Source organism: Canis lupus, chromosome 5, assembly GCF_003254725.2.
Source record: "Canis lupus dingo isolate Sandy chromosome 5, ASM325472v2, whole genome shotgun sequence".
NCBI classification, from domain to species: Eukaryota; Metazoa; Chordata; class Mammalia; order Carnivora; family Canidae; genus Canis; species Canis lupus.
In genome coordinates, this window is record NC_064247.1 from 77,803,037 (window position 1) to 77,819,586 (window position 16,550).

General features: G+C 42.2%; 2 protein-coding genes across 5 annotated transcripts in view; one reads left to right on the forward strand and one right to left on the reverse strand.

Moving 5' to 3' along the window:
- Window positions 1-9,426: 9,426 nt before the first annotated feature.
- LOC112646594 (WW domain-binding protein 11-like) lies at window positions 9,427-13,967 on the reverse strand. Its single transcript, XM_049109731.1, has 3 exons — window positions 13,923-13,967; window positions 10,195-11,194; window positions 9,427-9,692 (listed from the first exon to the last, which is right to left on the reverse strand). Exons 1-2 carry the CDS (start codon window positions 13,965-13,967, stop codon window positions 10,562-10,564), a joined length of 678 nt encoding a protein of 225 aa, XP_048965688.1. The 3' UTR covers window positions 9,427-9,692; window positions 10,195-10,561.
- Window positions 10,397-16,550, forward strand: part of IST1 (IST1 factor associated with ESCRT-III) — a 33,528-nt gene continuing 27,374 nt past the window's right edge. The window contains exon 1 of one of the 4 annotated variants that reach the window (XM_025426722.3): window positions 10,397-10,536. The gene's annotated coding sequence lies outside the window, so the exon portion shown is untranslated. Of the gene's footprint in view, window positions 10,537-10,866; window positions 11,208-16,550 lie in introns of those variants that run through there. The other 3 variants (XM_025426723.3, XM_049110719.1, XM_049110718.1) reach the window with 3 other exon arrangements.

The following is a 16,550-nucleotide window of genomic DNA, read 5'->3' on the forward strand; positions in this document are numbered from 1 at the left end:
CTCTATAATCTTTTCCTTGAAATAGCTTCCTAATATGTTTTAAATTTACTGGCTCTTACAATGACCTCATTAGGGCTTTATAGTACAACAATATTGATAATTTAAAGAACTTCATTCAAAAATTTATTAAGATGGGATCCCTGGGTGGTGCAGCGGTTTGGCGCCTGCCTTTGGCCCAGGGCGCTATCCTGGAGACCCAGGATCGAATCCCACGTCGGGCTCCTGGTGCATGGAGCCTGCTTCTCCCTCTGCCTATGTCTCTGCCTCTCTCTCTCTCTCTCTGTGACTATCATAAATTAAAAAAAATTTATTAAGATATAATTCACATACCATGAAATTCATACTCTTCCTCCTCCTCCTCCTCCTCCTCCTTCTTCTTTTCTTCTTCTTCTTCTTCTTCTTCTTCTTCTTCTTCTTCTTCTTCTTCTTCTTTTCTTCTTCTTTTTGGTAAATATTTTATTTTTAAGTAATCTCTATACCCAACACAAGGCTTGAACTTACAACCCCAAAGTCAACAGTCTGCTCTACCAACCAAGCTAGACCCTGAAATTCACTCTTTTAGAGTGTGTAATTCAGTGGTTTTTAGTATATTCACAAGGTCATGCAACATCACCATTATCTAATTCCAAAACATTTTCATTGCCCCAAATAGAAACCCTATACTCATTAACAACCATTCCCCCCTCTTTCTTCTCCCAGCTCTTGGCAACGCCTCATCTACTTTCTGTCTCTGCAGATTTGCTTATTGAACATTTCACATAAATGGAATCATACAATATGGGGCCTTTTATGTCTGTTCCTTTCACTTGGCATAATATTTTCAAGGTCACCCATGTTGTAGTATGTGTCAGTACTTCATTCCTCTTTTTCTTTGCTGTTATTATTTTTATTTTTAAAGTAAACTCTGCCCTCAATGTGGGGCTCTAACTCGTGACCCAGAGATCAAGAGTCACATGCTCTACCAACTGAGCCAGCCAGGTGCCTCAATATTTCATTCCTTTTTCTGGCCAAATAACACTCCTGGGTATGGATATACATTTTACTTCCATTTGTCAGTTGATGGATATTTGTGTTGCTTCCACTTTGGGGCTATTCTGAATAATGTTGCTATGAACACTGATGTATAATTTTTGGGTGAACATGTGTTTTCAATTCTCTCAGGTATATACCTAGGAGTGAAATTACTGGGTCATATGGTAACTATAACTTTTTGAGGAACTGCCAGACTGTTTCCCAAAGTGCTTGCAAAATTTTATATTCCTACCAGCAATGTAGGAGGGTTCTAATTTACCCACATCCTAGACTACACTTGTTATTGTTTTTCTTTTTTACTATACCCATTGTAGTGAGTGTGAAGTGACAACTTATTGTGGTTTTGACTTGCCCTGATGACTAAGGATGTTGAACACTTTCTCAGGTCCTTATTATTGACCATTTGAAGGATGTATTATTCAAGTCCTTTGCCTATTTTTAAGTTGGGTTATTTGTTTTTTCAGTGCTGCTTGTTGTTTTTTAATATTCTTGATACTAGACCCTTTTAGGATATGTGACTTCCAAAAACTTTCTGCCATTGTGTAGGCTGTCTTTTTACTTATTGACAGGGTCCTTTGAAGCACTAAAAATTTTTATGTATGAAGTCCACCTTGTGTATTTTTTCTTTGGCTGCTTGTGATTTAGGTGTCATATCTAAGAAACCACCTCCTAATCCACAGTCATTAAAACTTACACCCATGTTTTCTTCTAAAAATTTTATAGTTTGGGATCCCTGGGTGGCGCAGCGGTTTGGCGCCTGCCTTTGGCCCAGGGCGCGATCCTGGAGACCCGGGATCGAATCCCACATCGGGCTCCCGGTGCATGGAGCCTGCTTCTCCCTCTGCCTGTGTCTCTGCCTCTCTCTCTCTCTCTGTGACTATCATGAATAAATAAAATCTTTAAAAAAATAAAAAATAAAAAATAAATAAATAAATAAAAATTTTATAGTTTTACCTCTTACATTTAAATATCTGATCCATTTTGAGTTAATTTTTGCATAAGTGTGAGACAGGGAGTTTCAACTTTATTCTTTTGCATGTGGATATCCAGTTTTTCTAGAATTATTTGTTGAAAAGTCTATTCTTTCCCCCATTAACTTGTTTTATTATCCTTGTTGAGTATCAATTGACCATAAATGTATGGGTTTATTTCTGGACTTTCAATTCTATACCATTGATCTATATGTCTATTCTTATGCCAGTATCATATAGTCTTGATAAGAATCTTATATTTTAAGGAGATTGTTTTAACTTTTAAGTTTATATTTAGAATCTATAGTTATATTTTCATCCCTTTGGAGCCATTTAAGGTAAAATAAAGTTTTCTAGGATGACTACAATGATGATAAATGCCATGAAAATAATCTGATTTGAGAACTCTCTTTTGATCTTATATGTGAACCCAAATCAGAATCATAACTGTGATTTAATGAATTTTTCATTTGTTTTTTTTTAAGATTTTATTTATTTATTCATAGAGATGCAGAGAGAGAGAGAGAGAGAGAGGCAGAGACACAGGCAGAGGGAGAAGCAGGCTCCATGAAGAGAGCCTGACGTGGGACTCGATCCAGGGTCTCCAGATCACGCCCTGGGCTGCAGGCGGCGCTAAACCGCTGCGCCACCAGGGCTGCCCAAATTTTTCATTTGTTGATAAAATCAATATACAGGAATTGGAGGTAAAACTAGGATGCAAGTCATTATGGATAATGGAAAGTATATAATGTCTAGTTTCAAGATCTGGGTCAAGATCCGACCCTGGTAGTTATACCTGTTGACCTTGGATTGATTACTACAGGTCCGAGCTTCACTTTTCTCTTCTAAAAACAATCACTTCTGGCCCACAGTTGCTTATAGAAATGTTGTGAGCCTCACTTATATTGAGGTAATGTGTTTGTAAGTAACTTGTAAACTGAAAAATACCATGGAAATATTTAATATTTGTATATAGCCCTAATTAATGATATTAATAAGTTCTCTGAAAAATCATTCCATAGGTGCTCTAAAAAATGCTCTTGATTTTTCTATAGGTCTATGAAAATGTCCAGAATAGTCCATATTTTATATTTCCAAGATTTTCCCTTTTCTTTTTTAAAAAAGATTTATTTATATGAGAGAGAGAGAGAGAAAAAACATTAGTGGGGGAGGGGCAGAGGGAGGATAACAAGCAGATTTCTCCTCGGAGCCTGGGAGTCCCATGCAGGGCTGGATCCCAGTGACGGGGGAGCAGAGGACTAGCTGAGGACAAAGCACACCAACAAGCTCTTGAAACAGGCAGAGGGACATTCCTTTACGGACTTAACTGCCTCGAAGTTAATACTTTGCTAAGGGCAAAAGGCAATCTTAGCCTGACCCCCAGGATCTTATAAGTCTACCTTAACATATAAAAATTCCTTTAGAAATTTCCTTCATGGGCAGCTCGGTGGCTTAGCGCTGCCTTCAGCCCAGGGGGTGATCCTTGAGACCTGGGATCGAGTCCCACGTCGGGCTCCCTGCATGGAGCCTCCTTCTCTCTCTACCTGTGTCTCTACCTTTCTCTCTTTGTATCTCTCATGAGTAAATAAATAAAATCTTTAAAAAAAATTCCTTTATTTCTATCCCCCCAAGATATATGTTGGCAATCATTCCCCAAGCACATGGCCCACCGATGTACATCTGAAGGGTCTCATGACTCAGGTTTTGTTTTTTTGTTTTTTTGTTTTTTTTTTTTAAGATTTTATTTTTTCATGAGAGACACAGAAAGAGAGAGAGAGGCAGAGACACAGGCAGAGGGAGAAGCAGGCTCCATGCACAGAGCCTGACGTGGACTCAATCCCAGGTCTCCAGGATCACGCCCTGGGCCCAAGGCAGGTGCCAAACTGCTGAGCCACCCAGAGATCCCCATGACTCAGGTTTTATTAGATGGTAATAAGTGACCTTTCCCCAACAATAACTAGCCCCCTCAAGGTCCTGGAAACCTTGCTTCCAAAATTCCTTAGAGAGTACTCTATCTTCAAACCCCTCCCAACTGCCAGGTATATAATCAGCCACCCTTCACAGGCCCAGGGCAGCAGCTCTTCCTGCCCAGGGGTGCTGTCCCCATGCTTTAATAAAACCACCATTTTGCACCAAAGACGTCTCAAGAATTCTTTCTTGGTCTTCGGCTCCGGACCTCACCCCACCAACCTCATCTATATTCCAAAAATTCATCACAAAGATCCCCTGAGATCACAACCTGAGCCAAAGTCAGACACTTAACTGACTGAGCCACCAAGATGCCCCAAGACTTTCCCTTTTCTAAATGTATTTAAAAGAAAAAAGACAAGGGGCGCCTGGGTGGCTCAGTCAGTTGAGTGTCCAACCCTTGATTTTGGCTCATGATCTCAGCCTGAGATCCAGCCTAAGTTAGCTCTGTGCTCAGTGAAGAGTCTGGGATTCTCTCCCTCTGCCCCTCCCCCCAACTCAAATAAATCGTTTTTTGTTTTTTTTTTAAAGGAAAAAGACAAATTACTTTCTGCCCATCATCTTACCCTTCTCTCTTTACAGGATGTGTAGTACTTTCTTCTATTGCAGCTGTCAGCAAAACTTTTCTGTAAAGGGCCAATTTATCAATATTTTAGGCTTTGTGGGCACATCAGGATTCTGTCACATATTCTTCTTTCCCTTTGTTTTGTTTTTTGTTTTTGCAATCCATTAACCCTGTACAAACCATATTTAGCTGGAGGGACTGTACAGAAACAGCCCTGACTGATCCTGGCCTGCAGGCCTGCTATGGAACATTATTCTATTATGTTCAAGCACTGTATCAGGTGCGTGTCATGGCCCCTAGTTATCATCATGTACACAAAAAAGAGTTACTGGTTAGTTAACCAAAGAAATGTTATGCATTGATTTTTATCCTAACAGCAAAATAGGATTTTCAAACAAAATAATGTGAGTCAGTTTGATTTTTTTCAGTTATGTTTTGCTTCTGAATGAAACTGGTCTGTTCAGCCAAGGACAGTGGCACAATTTACACTGATGTGGGCAGCCCGGGTGGCTCAGTGGTTTAGCGCTGCCTTCAGCCCAGGGCCTGATCCTGGAGAGCCGGGATGGAGTCCCACTTTGGGCTCCCTGCATGGAGCCTGCTTCTCCCTCTGCCTGTGTCTCTGCCTCTCTCTCTGTGTCTCTCATGAATAAATAAATAAAATCTTTTAAAAAATACACTGATGTACTATAGGATCTAAATAATTATACAGAACAGAAACAGATGATCAATGCTGAATTGAAGCAACTGCTGGGTAGGAAGCAATTTTTCTTTTCTTTTCTTTTCTTTTTTTTTTTTTAAGGATTTTATTTATTCATGAGAAACACATAGAGAGAGGCAGAGACAGAGGGAGAAGCAGGCTCCATGCAGGGAGCCTGACATGGGACGAGAGAGAGAGAGAGAGAGAGGCAAAGAGAGACAGAGAGAGACACACAGAGAGAGGCAAAGACACAGGCAGAGGGAGAAGCAGGCTCTATGCAGGGAGCCCAATGCGGGACTCGATCCTGGGATTCCGAGATCACACCCTGAGCTGAAGGCAGACGCTCAACCGCTGAGCCACCTAGGTGCCCCAGGAAGCAATTTTTCTAAATGAGTTGTGTCACTTTTAGCAAGACATGAGCTCCATGACACTTTTCACTCATCTTTCATGGTTTGAACAAGGTTGCAATAATGTCAAGTACTCCAAAAGTTATCCAAACACACTGTGCTACTGAGGGCATGGGGAAATAAAAACTCTCATACATCAGTGGCGATGTAAATTGATGCTTCCTCTGTCAAGGGTGAGCTGGCAAATCTCTTCACGTTAAAAATGTACCCTTTGACACAGTTCTGCTTCTGGGAATTTACCTATTAAATACAACCCATGCTAGCCAATATCTAGTCATTGCAGCATTGTTTATAGAGGCAGAATATTGGAAATAACCTGAATTCCCACCAACAGAACAGTGCTTAAAAATTATAGTACACATATATATTGGATTATGCAGTTCTCTAAAAGAATGAGAATTATTGATACCTACTGATATGGAACAATCTCCAAGATATATATCTTTGTATGTGATAGTACAAGTTACAGTATAGTGTACATAATGCTACTACATGTGTAAAAAAGGGCATGTATATACATATGGTTTTACATGCACATAATATCACTTGGAAGGATTTTGAAAGCATTTAACATTATCTGTTTAATATGGTATTCTAAAAGCTTTATGTAATTAACCCACTTAATCCTCATAACAACTTTATTAATGTAGGTGATATTATTCCCATCTTACAGATGAGGAAACTGAAGCATAGAGAATTAAGTAACTTGCTCAAAAGCACCAGAATCTGATAACAATGATTATTCTAACATCTTTTTCAGCTGTGTGTGTGTGTGTGTGTGTGTGTGTGTGTGGTTGGCTATTTATGCATTACTGTAAAAAATTTATTTTAAAAGTTTATCTGTACCATTAGGAAAATGAACAGAAGACCACAATGAGCATATTTACAAGCTAGTCAATCTCGCTAATGTTCAACAATATGCAAAGTAAAATAATTTCTTAGTTTCAAAAAGATTAGAAAGATTGACAATGCCTATAGTTGGGGAGTACGAGGAAATGGGCATTCTCATACACTATTACTAGGAAGATAAAATAATAGCACCTTTTGGGAGAGAAGTTTGGTAATGGGTTGTACTAGTTTGGTAGGCCTGTTTTAACAAATTACCACAAATGCGGTCACTTAACAGAAATTTATTGTCTCATGATTCTGGAGACTAGAAGTCCTAGATCAAGGCATTAGTAGAGTTAGCGTCTTCTGAGGGCTTTAAGAAAGAATTGGTTCCAGGCCCTTTCCCTAGCTTCTGGTGGTTTGCTGGCAATCTTTGGTGTTTCTTGGTTTGTAGATGCTTCACCTGCATCTCTGCCTTCATCTTTACTTGGTGTTCCCCCTGAGTGTGTATCTGTCTTCAAATTTTACCTTTTCATAGGGATATAAGTCATTGGATTAGGGTCCACTCTAGGGACCTCATTTTAACTTGACTTGCTTTGTAAAGATCCATTCTCCAAATAAGGTCACAATCTGAGATCCTGGGGGTTAGCAATTCAACATATGAACTTTGGGGGACACATAATATGGGAACCAAATTTTTAAATATGCATATCCTTTGACCTACCAATGCCACTTATGGGACTTTGTCTTTAATAAGTGATCTGAAAAGAAAAATAGTCTGAACATATACTGAACATATATACTTAGAAGGATATTCACTATAGGACAATACAGAACATTATTGGAATCAACCTAAATACTCATAAGACATTTGGCTGAATTATGGTGTATCTGCTTCCATGGTTAAAATGGATCGGTACGTACTGACAGAAAAAAAGATATGTAGAATGGGGTCCTGGCTTGCTTGGTCAATAAAGTATGCAACTTTTGATCTCAGGATTCTAATTTCAAGTTCCACCTGGGCTAAGAGATTGCTTAAAAATACAATCTTTAGGGATCCCTGGGTGGCGCAGCGGTTTGGCGCCTGCCTTTGGCCCAGGGCGTGATCCTGGAGACCCAGGATCGAATCCCACGTCAGGCTCCCGGTGCATGGAGCCTGCTTCTCCCTCTGCCTGTGTCTCTGCCTCTCTCTCTCTCTCTGTGTGACTATCATAAATAAATAAAAATTAAAAAAAATACAATCTTTAAAAAATATGCAGAGTATATTAAGTATAAAAAGTAGGTTTGGGGTGCCTGGGTTGTTCAGTCATTTAAGTGTCTGACTCTTGATTTCAGCTTAGGTCATGATCTCTGGGTTGAGATCAAGCCTCACATAGGGCTCCAAGCTTAACACATAGTCGGCTTGAGATTCTCTCTCTCTCTCTCTCTCTCTTCCTCTGCCCCTTCCCCTATTTCTCTTAAATAAATAAAACCTTTATTTAAAAATATAGAAAATATATAGAAAGCAGGTTTTTCAAAATTTCAAAAAATTTTATTTATTTGAGATAGAAAGTGAGAGAGAGCAAGAATGGGGGGCAATAAAAAAAAGAATGGGGGGCAGTGGGAGAGGGAGAAACAGGCTCCCTGCCAAGCAAGGAGTCCAACGTAGGGCTTGATCTTAGGACCCTGGGATTATGACCTGAACCAACCGCAGACACATAACAGTCAGACCCACCCGGGGGCCCCTAAAAGCAGGTTTACCGAATAGTGTGCATGTTATTATCCTATTTGTATTAAATTTAAAATAAAAACACAAATTTTAATAATGTCTTTTTTTAAAGATTTATTTATTTATGATAGAGATAGATAGAGGAGAGAGAGAGAGGCAGACACAGGAGGAGGGAGAAGCAGGCTCCATGCCAGGAGCCCAATGTGGGACTCGATCCCAGGACTCCAGGATCGCGCCCTGGGCGGAAGGCAGGCGCTAAACCCCTGAGCCACCCAGGGATCCCCTAATAATGTATTTTTAAAAATTAATAATGGCATAGGCATTTTCACTAAACCCCACATATGTACTCTCAAATTGGTAAAAACAAACATATTTTTACTCTCAAAAAACGTGGTGTTAAATTCAATCCCCTTTATTCTGCTTTTTTTTCTTTTATTATTAATTTTTATTTTATTATTCTTAAATATTTTATTTATTTATTCATGAGAAACACACACACACACAGAGAAGCAGGCTCCATGCAGGAAGCCTGATGTCGGACTCGATCCCGGGACCCAAGAGTCACGCCCTGGGCTGAAGTCAGATGCTCAACCGCTGAGCCACCCGGGGATCCCACTATGAACATTTTAAAACATACTTACACGTAGAGAGAATCGTACAACACTAACTCATTCAGTTACACAATCATCACAATCCTTGCCCCATTTTACCCCTATGCAAGGAATTCATGGTTTAAACATTTTAAAAAATTTTTTATTTATTTATGATAGTCACACACAGAGAGAGGCAGAGACACAGGCAGAGGGAGAAGCAGGCTCCATGCACCGGGAGCCCGACATGGGATTCGATGCCGGGTCTCCAGGATCGCGCCCTGGGCCAAAGGCAGGCGCTAAACCGCTGCACCACCCAGGGATCCCGGTCTAAACATTTTTAAAAGGACGTTTTCTTACAAAATCTCAATGCCATTTTCATGCTTAACAGAATAACAATTCTTTGGTTTGTTGGTATCATGTAAAATACCTGGTCCATCATCTAAATTCCCCAATTGTCTCAAAAATGTCTTTTATATAGTTGGTTTGAATCCTTAAACAAGATCCACACACCTTACCTTTGGTTGCAAGGTCTCTAAGGCTTTTTAGATTCGAGCCCTCCGCCCTCACTCCCATCTTTATGGTTGCCATTATCCTACTGCACAACAGACTTCAATTACATTTGCACGCATTTACAGGGGGGAAAAACACACCTACACATTTGAAAGGAACCACACACACTGTATTTTGAGGTTCTGGGAACGGTTTCTTAAAGAAATATTTCAAGTGGTGATAAACACACACCACTACTGAGTCCATATAAACATACAGTAATGCGTAGCTCCATCCTCGTCCTATGACCGCATTACAATTTCGCAAACCACAGCTTCGGTCCCGGTGGACGCGGCCTCGACAGCAGGGGGCAGGGTTACCTCCCCTAGAAGCCAAGAGCCGAGGAGGCGCCCTTCCTTGGGTAAACGGGGAGACTGGTTTTCAAGGGAAAAACAAAAGTAAACGGAAGTTTCATTTAGCACAGAGATGTTATAGAGATAAGGTAAATCGCCGGAGAACGTGGTGTTGACAAAACATCAGTGAATTAAATAATAAAGACATTCTGGTTGAAAGAGCAATCAGATTTGGTTTAAAAGAGGGGCTGGGAAAAAAATAAAAGAGGGGCAGGGCTATCGGAGGACATGGATGGAGTGATGGTGGGCAACTAAAGGAATAGGAGGAAGGGTCGGAAACCCGCTCAGTCGCTGCCGCGGGAGGGAAGAACCCGACGCCCGGCAGGAAGCCCTTGGGGCGACTGGAGTTGACCCAAGGTCGGGAGCAAATATCGGGGAGCAACTCCGGGTATCTAAAAGGTTAATACTGGAGCTGGGTTTTCGAGGGACTGGGAAAAATCCGGCAAAAAAAAAAAAAAAGCACCGGGCACAAAGCAGGTGAGCAAACTACTGCAGCCCACCTCCCTGGGCCCCAGGTTAAGACCTGCGAGAGAGGGCGCGCCTCCATCAGGTGACGATCACGTAGGTGGCGTGACGTAGGCACACGTCACCACCCATGCCTCCGCCGCGGGAAGTAGTCCCCATCGCGCCCGCTCCGAAGGGACCCGAATGAGGGAGCCTCGAGTCCCTCAGGACGTGAGTTCCGGGAGCGGCCGGCTCGCAGCCAATCCCTGGGTAGGGGGGCGTGGCTAGCTGACACCCCCCCCCCCCCGCGGATCCCTCCGCCCGCGCTTGCTTGTGCTGAGGCCGAGGGAGCCGCCATTTTGGATGCTGAGCTTTGAGAACCGAGTCGGTGTCAGCCGTTTTCACGCCTGGATTCAGCCAGGTGAGTCTTATCGGCAGTCTTATCGTTAAGGGTCTTTGTTTTTCTCCTCGCGCTGAGCTCTGGGTTTAGGAGTTCCCCAGTCTGGGTTCAGACGACCCTGAGGTGGCAGGTGAGGAGAAAAGGGAGGATCCGGGGTCTGGGGGTCAGGCCGGAGGTCCGCGGCGCGGGAGGCCGCTTGAGGCGGGGGCTGGGGGCGTGGCGGGGCCGCGAGCCGCGTGGAGACCGCTGGTCCCGGATACTTGAGGCGGCGGAACTTTCCTCTTGTGCTTCCTGCCTGGAAGAGTTCTTCCCCCGAGGCGGAAACGCCGCGGCCTCGGCGCCTGTTGGTGACGGGGCTCGGCCTGCGATCTCGGGGTGACACCCTGTGCCCTGTTGGACTGGTCCAGAGAGGCTCCGGGAAGGTCGGGGTCTGCGTCGACCGCTCCACCTGGCGGGGCGGCCTCCATCGGCCGGAGGGAGTCGGCCTTCCTCCGTAGTTTCCGCAAGCAGCGGTCTTTGCCCCCCGTGTCGTAGGGGAGACCCTGTGAGGAGCCCGAGGCCCCCTCCTCGTCTCGCTCCTCTCCGTATCCTCCGCGCTCTCTTCCGGGGTGCTGGAGCTCAGGGCTTCAAACTCAGCCGCGTAAACTTTCGCCGGGATCGGGATCCACAGAGGGTCCGTCTACCATTAGGCGGTAGGAAAGGCACAGCCCCTTCATTAAAATTAAAAGCCGCTTATAAATCACTCTTTTCGAGGAAGGGGGGGGGGGTTGTGATTCTTTGTTCTGGGTTATGCGTTTAACTTTGTATTGAAATTTCATGCAGACTAAAGGGTAGTAATGAATTCTCTTCTCATTTAGCTTCAACCATGATCAGTTCGGGGCCAATTTTGTTTATATCTCTCCTTGCGCGAGTATTTAATAAAATAGTAGTTGAGATGCCTGTGAGTGGGCGCAGGCACGGAGAAGCCTTTGACTTCTTTACCTACAGCCCAGTAGTCCGTGGGAAATTTTGTTTTTACAACTTTCTCAAAAGCACATCTACTGGGAATAAAAGGACTTCGTGATACCCTTTACTTAGAAGGTAAAAGAGTGTTTTGAAACTTTAATGTGGGCAGCCCAGGTGGCTTAGCGGTTTAGCGCCGCCTTCGACCCAGGGCCTGATCCTGGAGACCGGGATCGAGTCCCACGTCGGCTCCCTGCATGGAGCCTGCTTCTCCCTCTGCCTGTGTCTCTGCCTCTCTCTCTCTCTCTTTGTGTCTCTCATGAATAAATAAATAAAATCTTAAAAAAAAAAAAAAAACAACTTTAATGTTAGCATTGGCTCTCATTTTCAAAGTACTGTTACTGTTTTGTCCAAATGATTTGTTTTTACTTTCTTCCTGTGCCTCTGGGCTTCTAGGTGATCAGGAGCCTCCGGAATCCCCAACTCTAGGCTTAAGTTCTCATTCATTTAAAATTAGAATCAAGTCCCAGCTGTAGGTAGTCTCTTCTGACTTTAAAAATAGAAAATAGGGTGTAGTCTAATGAAATAATTTCAAATACGGAAAAAGTTTTTGTATGCATTAGTTTGCACATTAATACTAATTTCAGCATCATTTATATGACAGATATCAGTTGGGGAAATTGAAAATTACTACTATGGAATATTAGCCATTAAAATAAAACTAAAGACTGTAGCATAATAGATACTATGTTACATGATAAAAGGCGGGGTTCAGTAGTGTCAGAGTCCATGATTACAACTGTGTAAAAATATGAGGAAAAACTCTTGGTGAGATGTATACCCAGTGACTCCTGTGATTTTTTTTTTTAATATTTATTTTGTTGAAACAAGACAAAAATACTTTCATAATATCTACACATTTCAATATTTATAGCTTCCAGAATATATAATGGTCTCTGCTTTCTGTAGTCTGTACTTTTCTTGTGTGTTACACATGATGCTACTGGTCTTGTGACCCTTTATTTTATTAACTTTTTAATCTTGATTAATTTGATCAGTGAAGGTTTGATAACAGTTGACAGTGTGAAAATACAGTAAAGTTGGCTTTTTTTTTTTTTAAAGATTTTATTTATTCATGAGAGACAGAGAGAGAGAGAGAGAGAGAGAGAGAGAGGCAGAGACACAGGCAGAGGGAGAAGCAGGCTCCATGCAGAGAGCCGGATGTGGGACCTGATCCCAGGATCATTCCCTGAGCTGAAAGCGCATGATCAACAGCTGAGCCACCCAGGGGTCCCTAAAATAATACATTTTAAATACAAAAGGTTTCCTTTGTACTGCATACTATCATTCTAGTCACTGTTGACCATGCTACTGCCTCTTTTTCCCACTTGGTACTTTTTGGAGCTACTCTTAGGCTTGTCTCTTAGGACCAGATTTTTTTTTTTTTTTTTTTCTGTTTTTAACTACTTTAAATAGAGCTTTTAGGATTACCACCTCTGGACAGCTTCACAATTTTGGGCAGCAGGTGTGAGTTGCAGCAGTCTCACCTTTCTAACCAAGTAACATGAGGAATGACTCGATTCATGGTTTTATACTTTCCCTTACTCAGAATAAAGAGAATTCTTCTTTAAAAGGCTCTCCCCCCAAAAAAAAGAAATAAAAACAGAGCTCCTAGAACTGAATGATAAAAGGGAGACTGGATGGATTTGTTCCAAAGTTGAGTGGGATCAAGTGAGTTGGTAGAGCCAATAAGGGCACATGAGGCCAGTGTGTGACATATTGTTGGTACACGGATGAAAATAGTACATCAGTACAGGCATACCCTGGAGATATTGTGGGTTCTGTTCTGAACCACCATAATAAAGTGAATATTGCAGTAGAGTGAGTCAAATGAATATTTTAACTTTTTTTTAAGATTTATGTATTTGAGAGAAGGCATGTGTTTGAGTGCACAAGCAGGGGGGCCTACTGAGGAAGATGGAAATGCAGGCTCCCTGCTCCTGGGATCATGACTTGAGCCAAAGACAGACTTAACTGGCTGAACCACTCAGGAGCCCCTGACTTTTTTTTTTGTTTTCAAAGTGCGCATATAATAATGTTTACACTTTATTGTAGCCCGTTAAGCGTGCAGTAGCATTAAGTCTAACAAAAAAATGTGCCTATCTTAATTTAAAAATATTTTATTGCTAAGAAAAGGCTAACCCAGAAATTGTAACCTTATGCTGGTGGGGAGTCTTCCCTCCATGTTGATGGCTCCTTACTGATCTGGGTGAAGTGGAAGCCCTGGCAGTTTTTTAAAATAAGACAATAATGGAGTTTTTTTGCATCACTTGACTCCTTTCATGAAGTTTCTCAGCGTATCATACTGTTTGATAACATTTTATGCACCATAGAACTTTTTTCAAAAGTTGAGTCCTGTCAAATCCCTGTTGGTGATTTATGTAATATTCTAAATTCTTTGTTACCATTTCACCAATCTTCACAGCATCTTCACTAGGAATAGAATTCATCTCAAGAAACTACTTTCTTTGCTTATTCATAGGAAACAACTTTTAAAAATTATTTATTTATTATTTATTTGACAGTGAGAGCGCACAAGCAGGGCAAGGGGCAGGCAGAGGTGAGAAGGCGAAGCAGGCTCCCCACAGAGCAGGGAGCCCAACTCGGGGCTCTATCCCAGGACTCTGGGATCACTATCCGAGCCTAAGGCAGACACTTAGTTGACTAAGCCACCCAGGGGCCCCAAGAAACAACTTCTCGTCAAGGTTTTATCGTGAAATTTCAGCGATTCAGTCACATCTTCAGGCTTCACTTCTAATTTTAGTTAATTTGCTATTTTTACATTTATAATAACTTCCTTCACTGAAATCTTGAACCCCTCAAAGTCATCCATGAAGATTGGAATTTTTTCCAGTCTTTTGTTAATATTGTTACTTTGCCCTCTTGCCATGAATCACGAATGTTCTTAATGGCATCTAGAATGGTGAATTCTTTCCAGAAGGTTTTCAATTGATTTTGCTCAAATCCATCAGAGGAATCGCAATCTATAGCAGTTCTAGCCATGTAAGATATATTTCTTTTTTTTTTTAATTTTTTTTTAAGATTTTATTTATTTATTCATTCATGAGAGACATAGAGGCAGAGACACAGGCAGAGGGAGAAGCAAGCTTCATGCAGGGAGCCTGATGCAGGACTCGACCCCAGATTCTAGGATCACGACCTGAGCCGAAGGCAGACACCCAAACCGCTGAGCCACCCAGGCGTCCCTGTAGGATATATTTCTTAAAAAGACTCGAAGGTTGAAATTACTCCTTGATCCATGAACTGCAGAATGGATGTTGTGTTATCAGGCATGAAAACGTTAATCTCATACATCTCCATTAGAGCTCGTGGGTGACCAGGTGTGTTGTCAGTGAACAGTAAAAGGAATCTTTTTTATTCTGAGCAGTAGGTCTCAATGGTGGGCCTAATATCTTTAGTAAACCATGTTGTAAACATGTACTGTCATTCTGGCTTTGTTGTTTCATTTATAGAGCACAGGCAGAGTGGATTTAGCATAATTCTTAAGTGCTGTAGGATTTTCAGAATGGTAAATGAGCATTGGCTTCAACTTAGTCACTGGCTGCATTAGCTTTTTTTTTTTTTTTTTTTTTTTAGATTTTCTTTTCATTTATTTATTCATGAGAGACACAGGCAGAGGGAGAAGCAGGCTCCATGCAGGGAGACTGACATGGGACTCTATCCCGGGACCGCAGGACCACATCCTGGGCAGAAGGCCCCGCTAAACGCTGAGCCACCTGGGCTGCCTGCTGCATTAGTTTCCTTTTTTTTTTTTTTTTTTTTTTTTATGATAGTCACAGAGAGAGAGAGAGAGGCAGAGACACAGGCAGAGGGAGAAGCAGGCTCCATGCACCGGGAGCCCGATGTGGGATTCGATCCCGGGTCTCCAGGATCGCGCCCTGGGCCAAAGGCAGGCGCCAAACCGCTGCGCCACCCAGGGATCCCCTGCATTAGTTTCTAACAAGAGTTACTGGGTCCTTTGAAGCTTTAAATCCAGGCATTGACTTCTGAGTATGGAAGTCCTAGATGGCATCTCCTTCCAGTATAAGGCTGTTTTGTCTACATTTAAAATCTGTTGTTTAGGGATACCTGGGGGCGTCATCTTGGTCTGGGGATTGAGTCCCACATTGGAGTCCTGTAAGGAGCCTGCTTCTCCCTCTGTCTATGTCTCTGCCTCTCTGTGTCTCATGAATAAATAAATAAAATTTTTTTAAAAATAAAATCTTGTTTAAAGGGCACCTGGGTGGCTCAGTCGATTAAGCAATCCAACTCTTGAGCTCAGCTCAGGTCTTGATCTCAGGGTGGTGAGTTCAAGCCTCATGTTGGTCTCTGTGCTGAGCATGGAATCTACTTAAAAAAATATAGCCACCTTTATTATCTTAGTTACATCTTCTGGATAATTTGCTGCAGCTTCTGCATCAGCACTTGCTGCTTCACGTTGTTCCTTGCTATAGAGGATGGCTCCTTTCTTTAAACTTCATGAGTCAGTCTCTGCTAGCTTCAGGCTTTTCTTTGTAGCTACCTCTCCTCTCAGTTGGTAGAACTGAAGAGAGTTAGGAACTTGCTCTGGATTAGGCTTTGGCTTAGGGAATGTTGTGGCTCCTTTGATCTTTTATCCAGAACACTAAAACGTTCTCCATATCAGCAATAAGGCTGTTTTGCTTTCTTATCATTTCTTCACTGGGGTAGCACCTCTTGTTTCCTTCAAGAAATTTTCCCCTGCATTTATAACTTGCCTAACTGGTTCGAGAAGCCTAGCTTTTGGCCTAGCTCAGCTTTTTTTTTTTTTTTTTAAACACATTATTATTATTTAAGATTTCATTCATCTATTCATGAGAGACACAGAGGCAGAGACACAGGAGGGAGAAGGCTCCATACAGGAAGCCTGACGTGGGACTTGATCCCCGGTCTCCAGGATCAGGCTCTGGGCTGACGGTGGCGCTAAACCACTGAGCCACCTGGGCTGCCCCTAGCTCAGCTTTTGACATTTTTTTTTTTTTTAAGATTTTATTTATTCATGAGAGAGGCAGAGA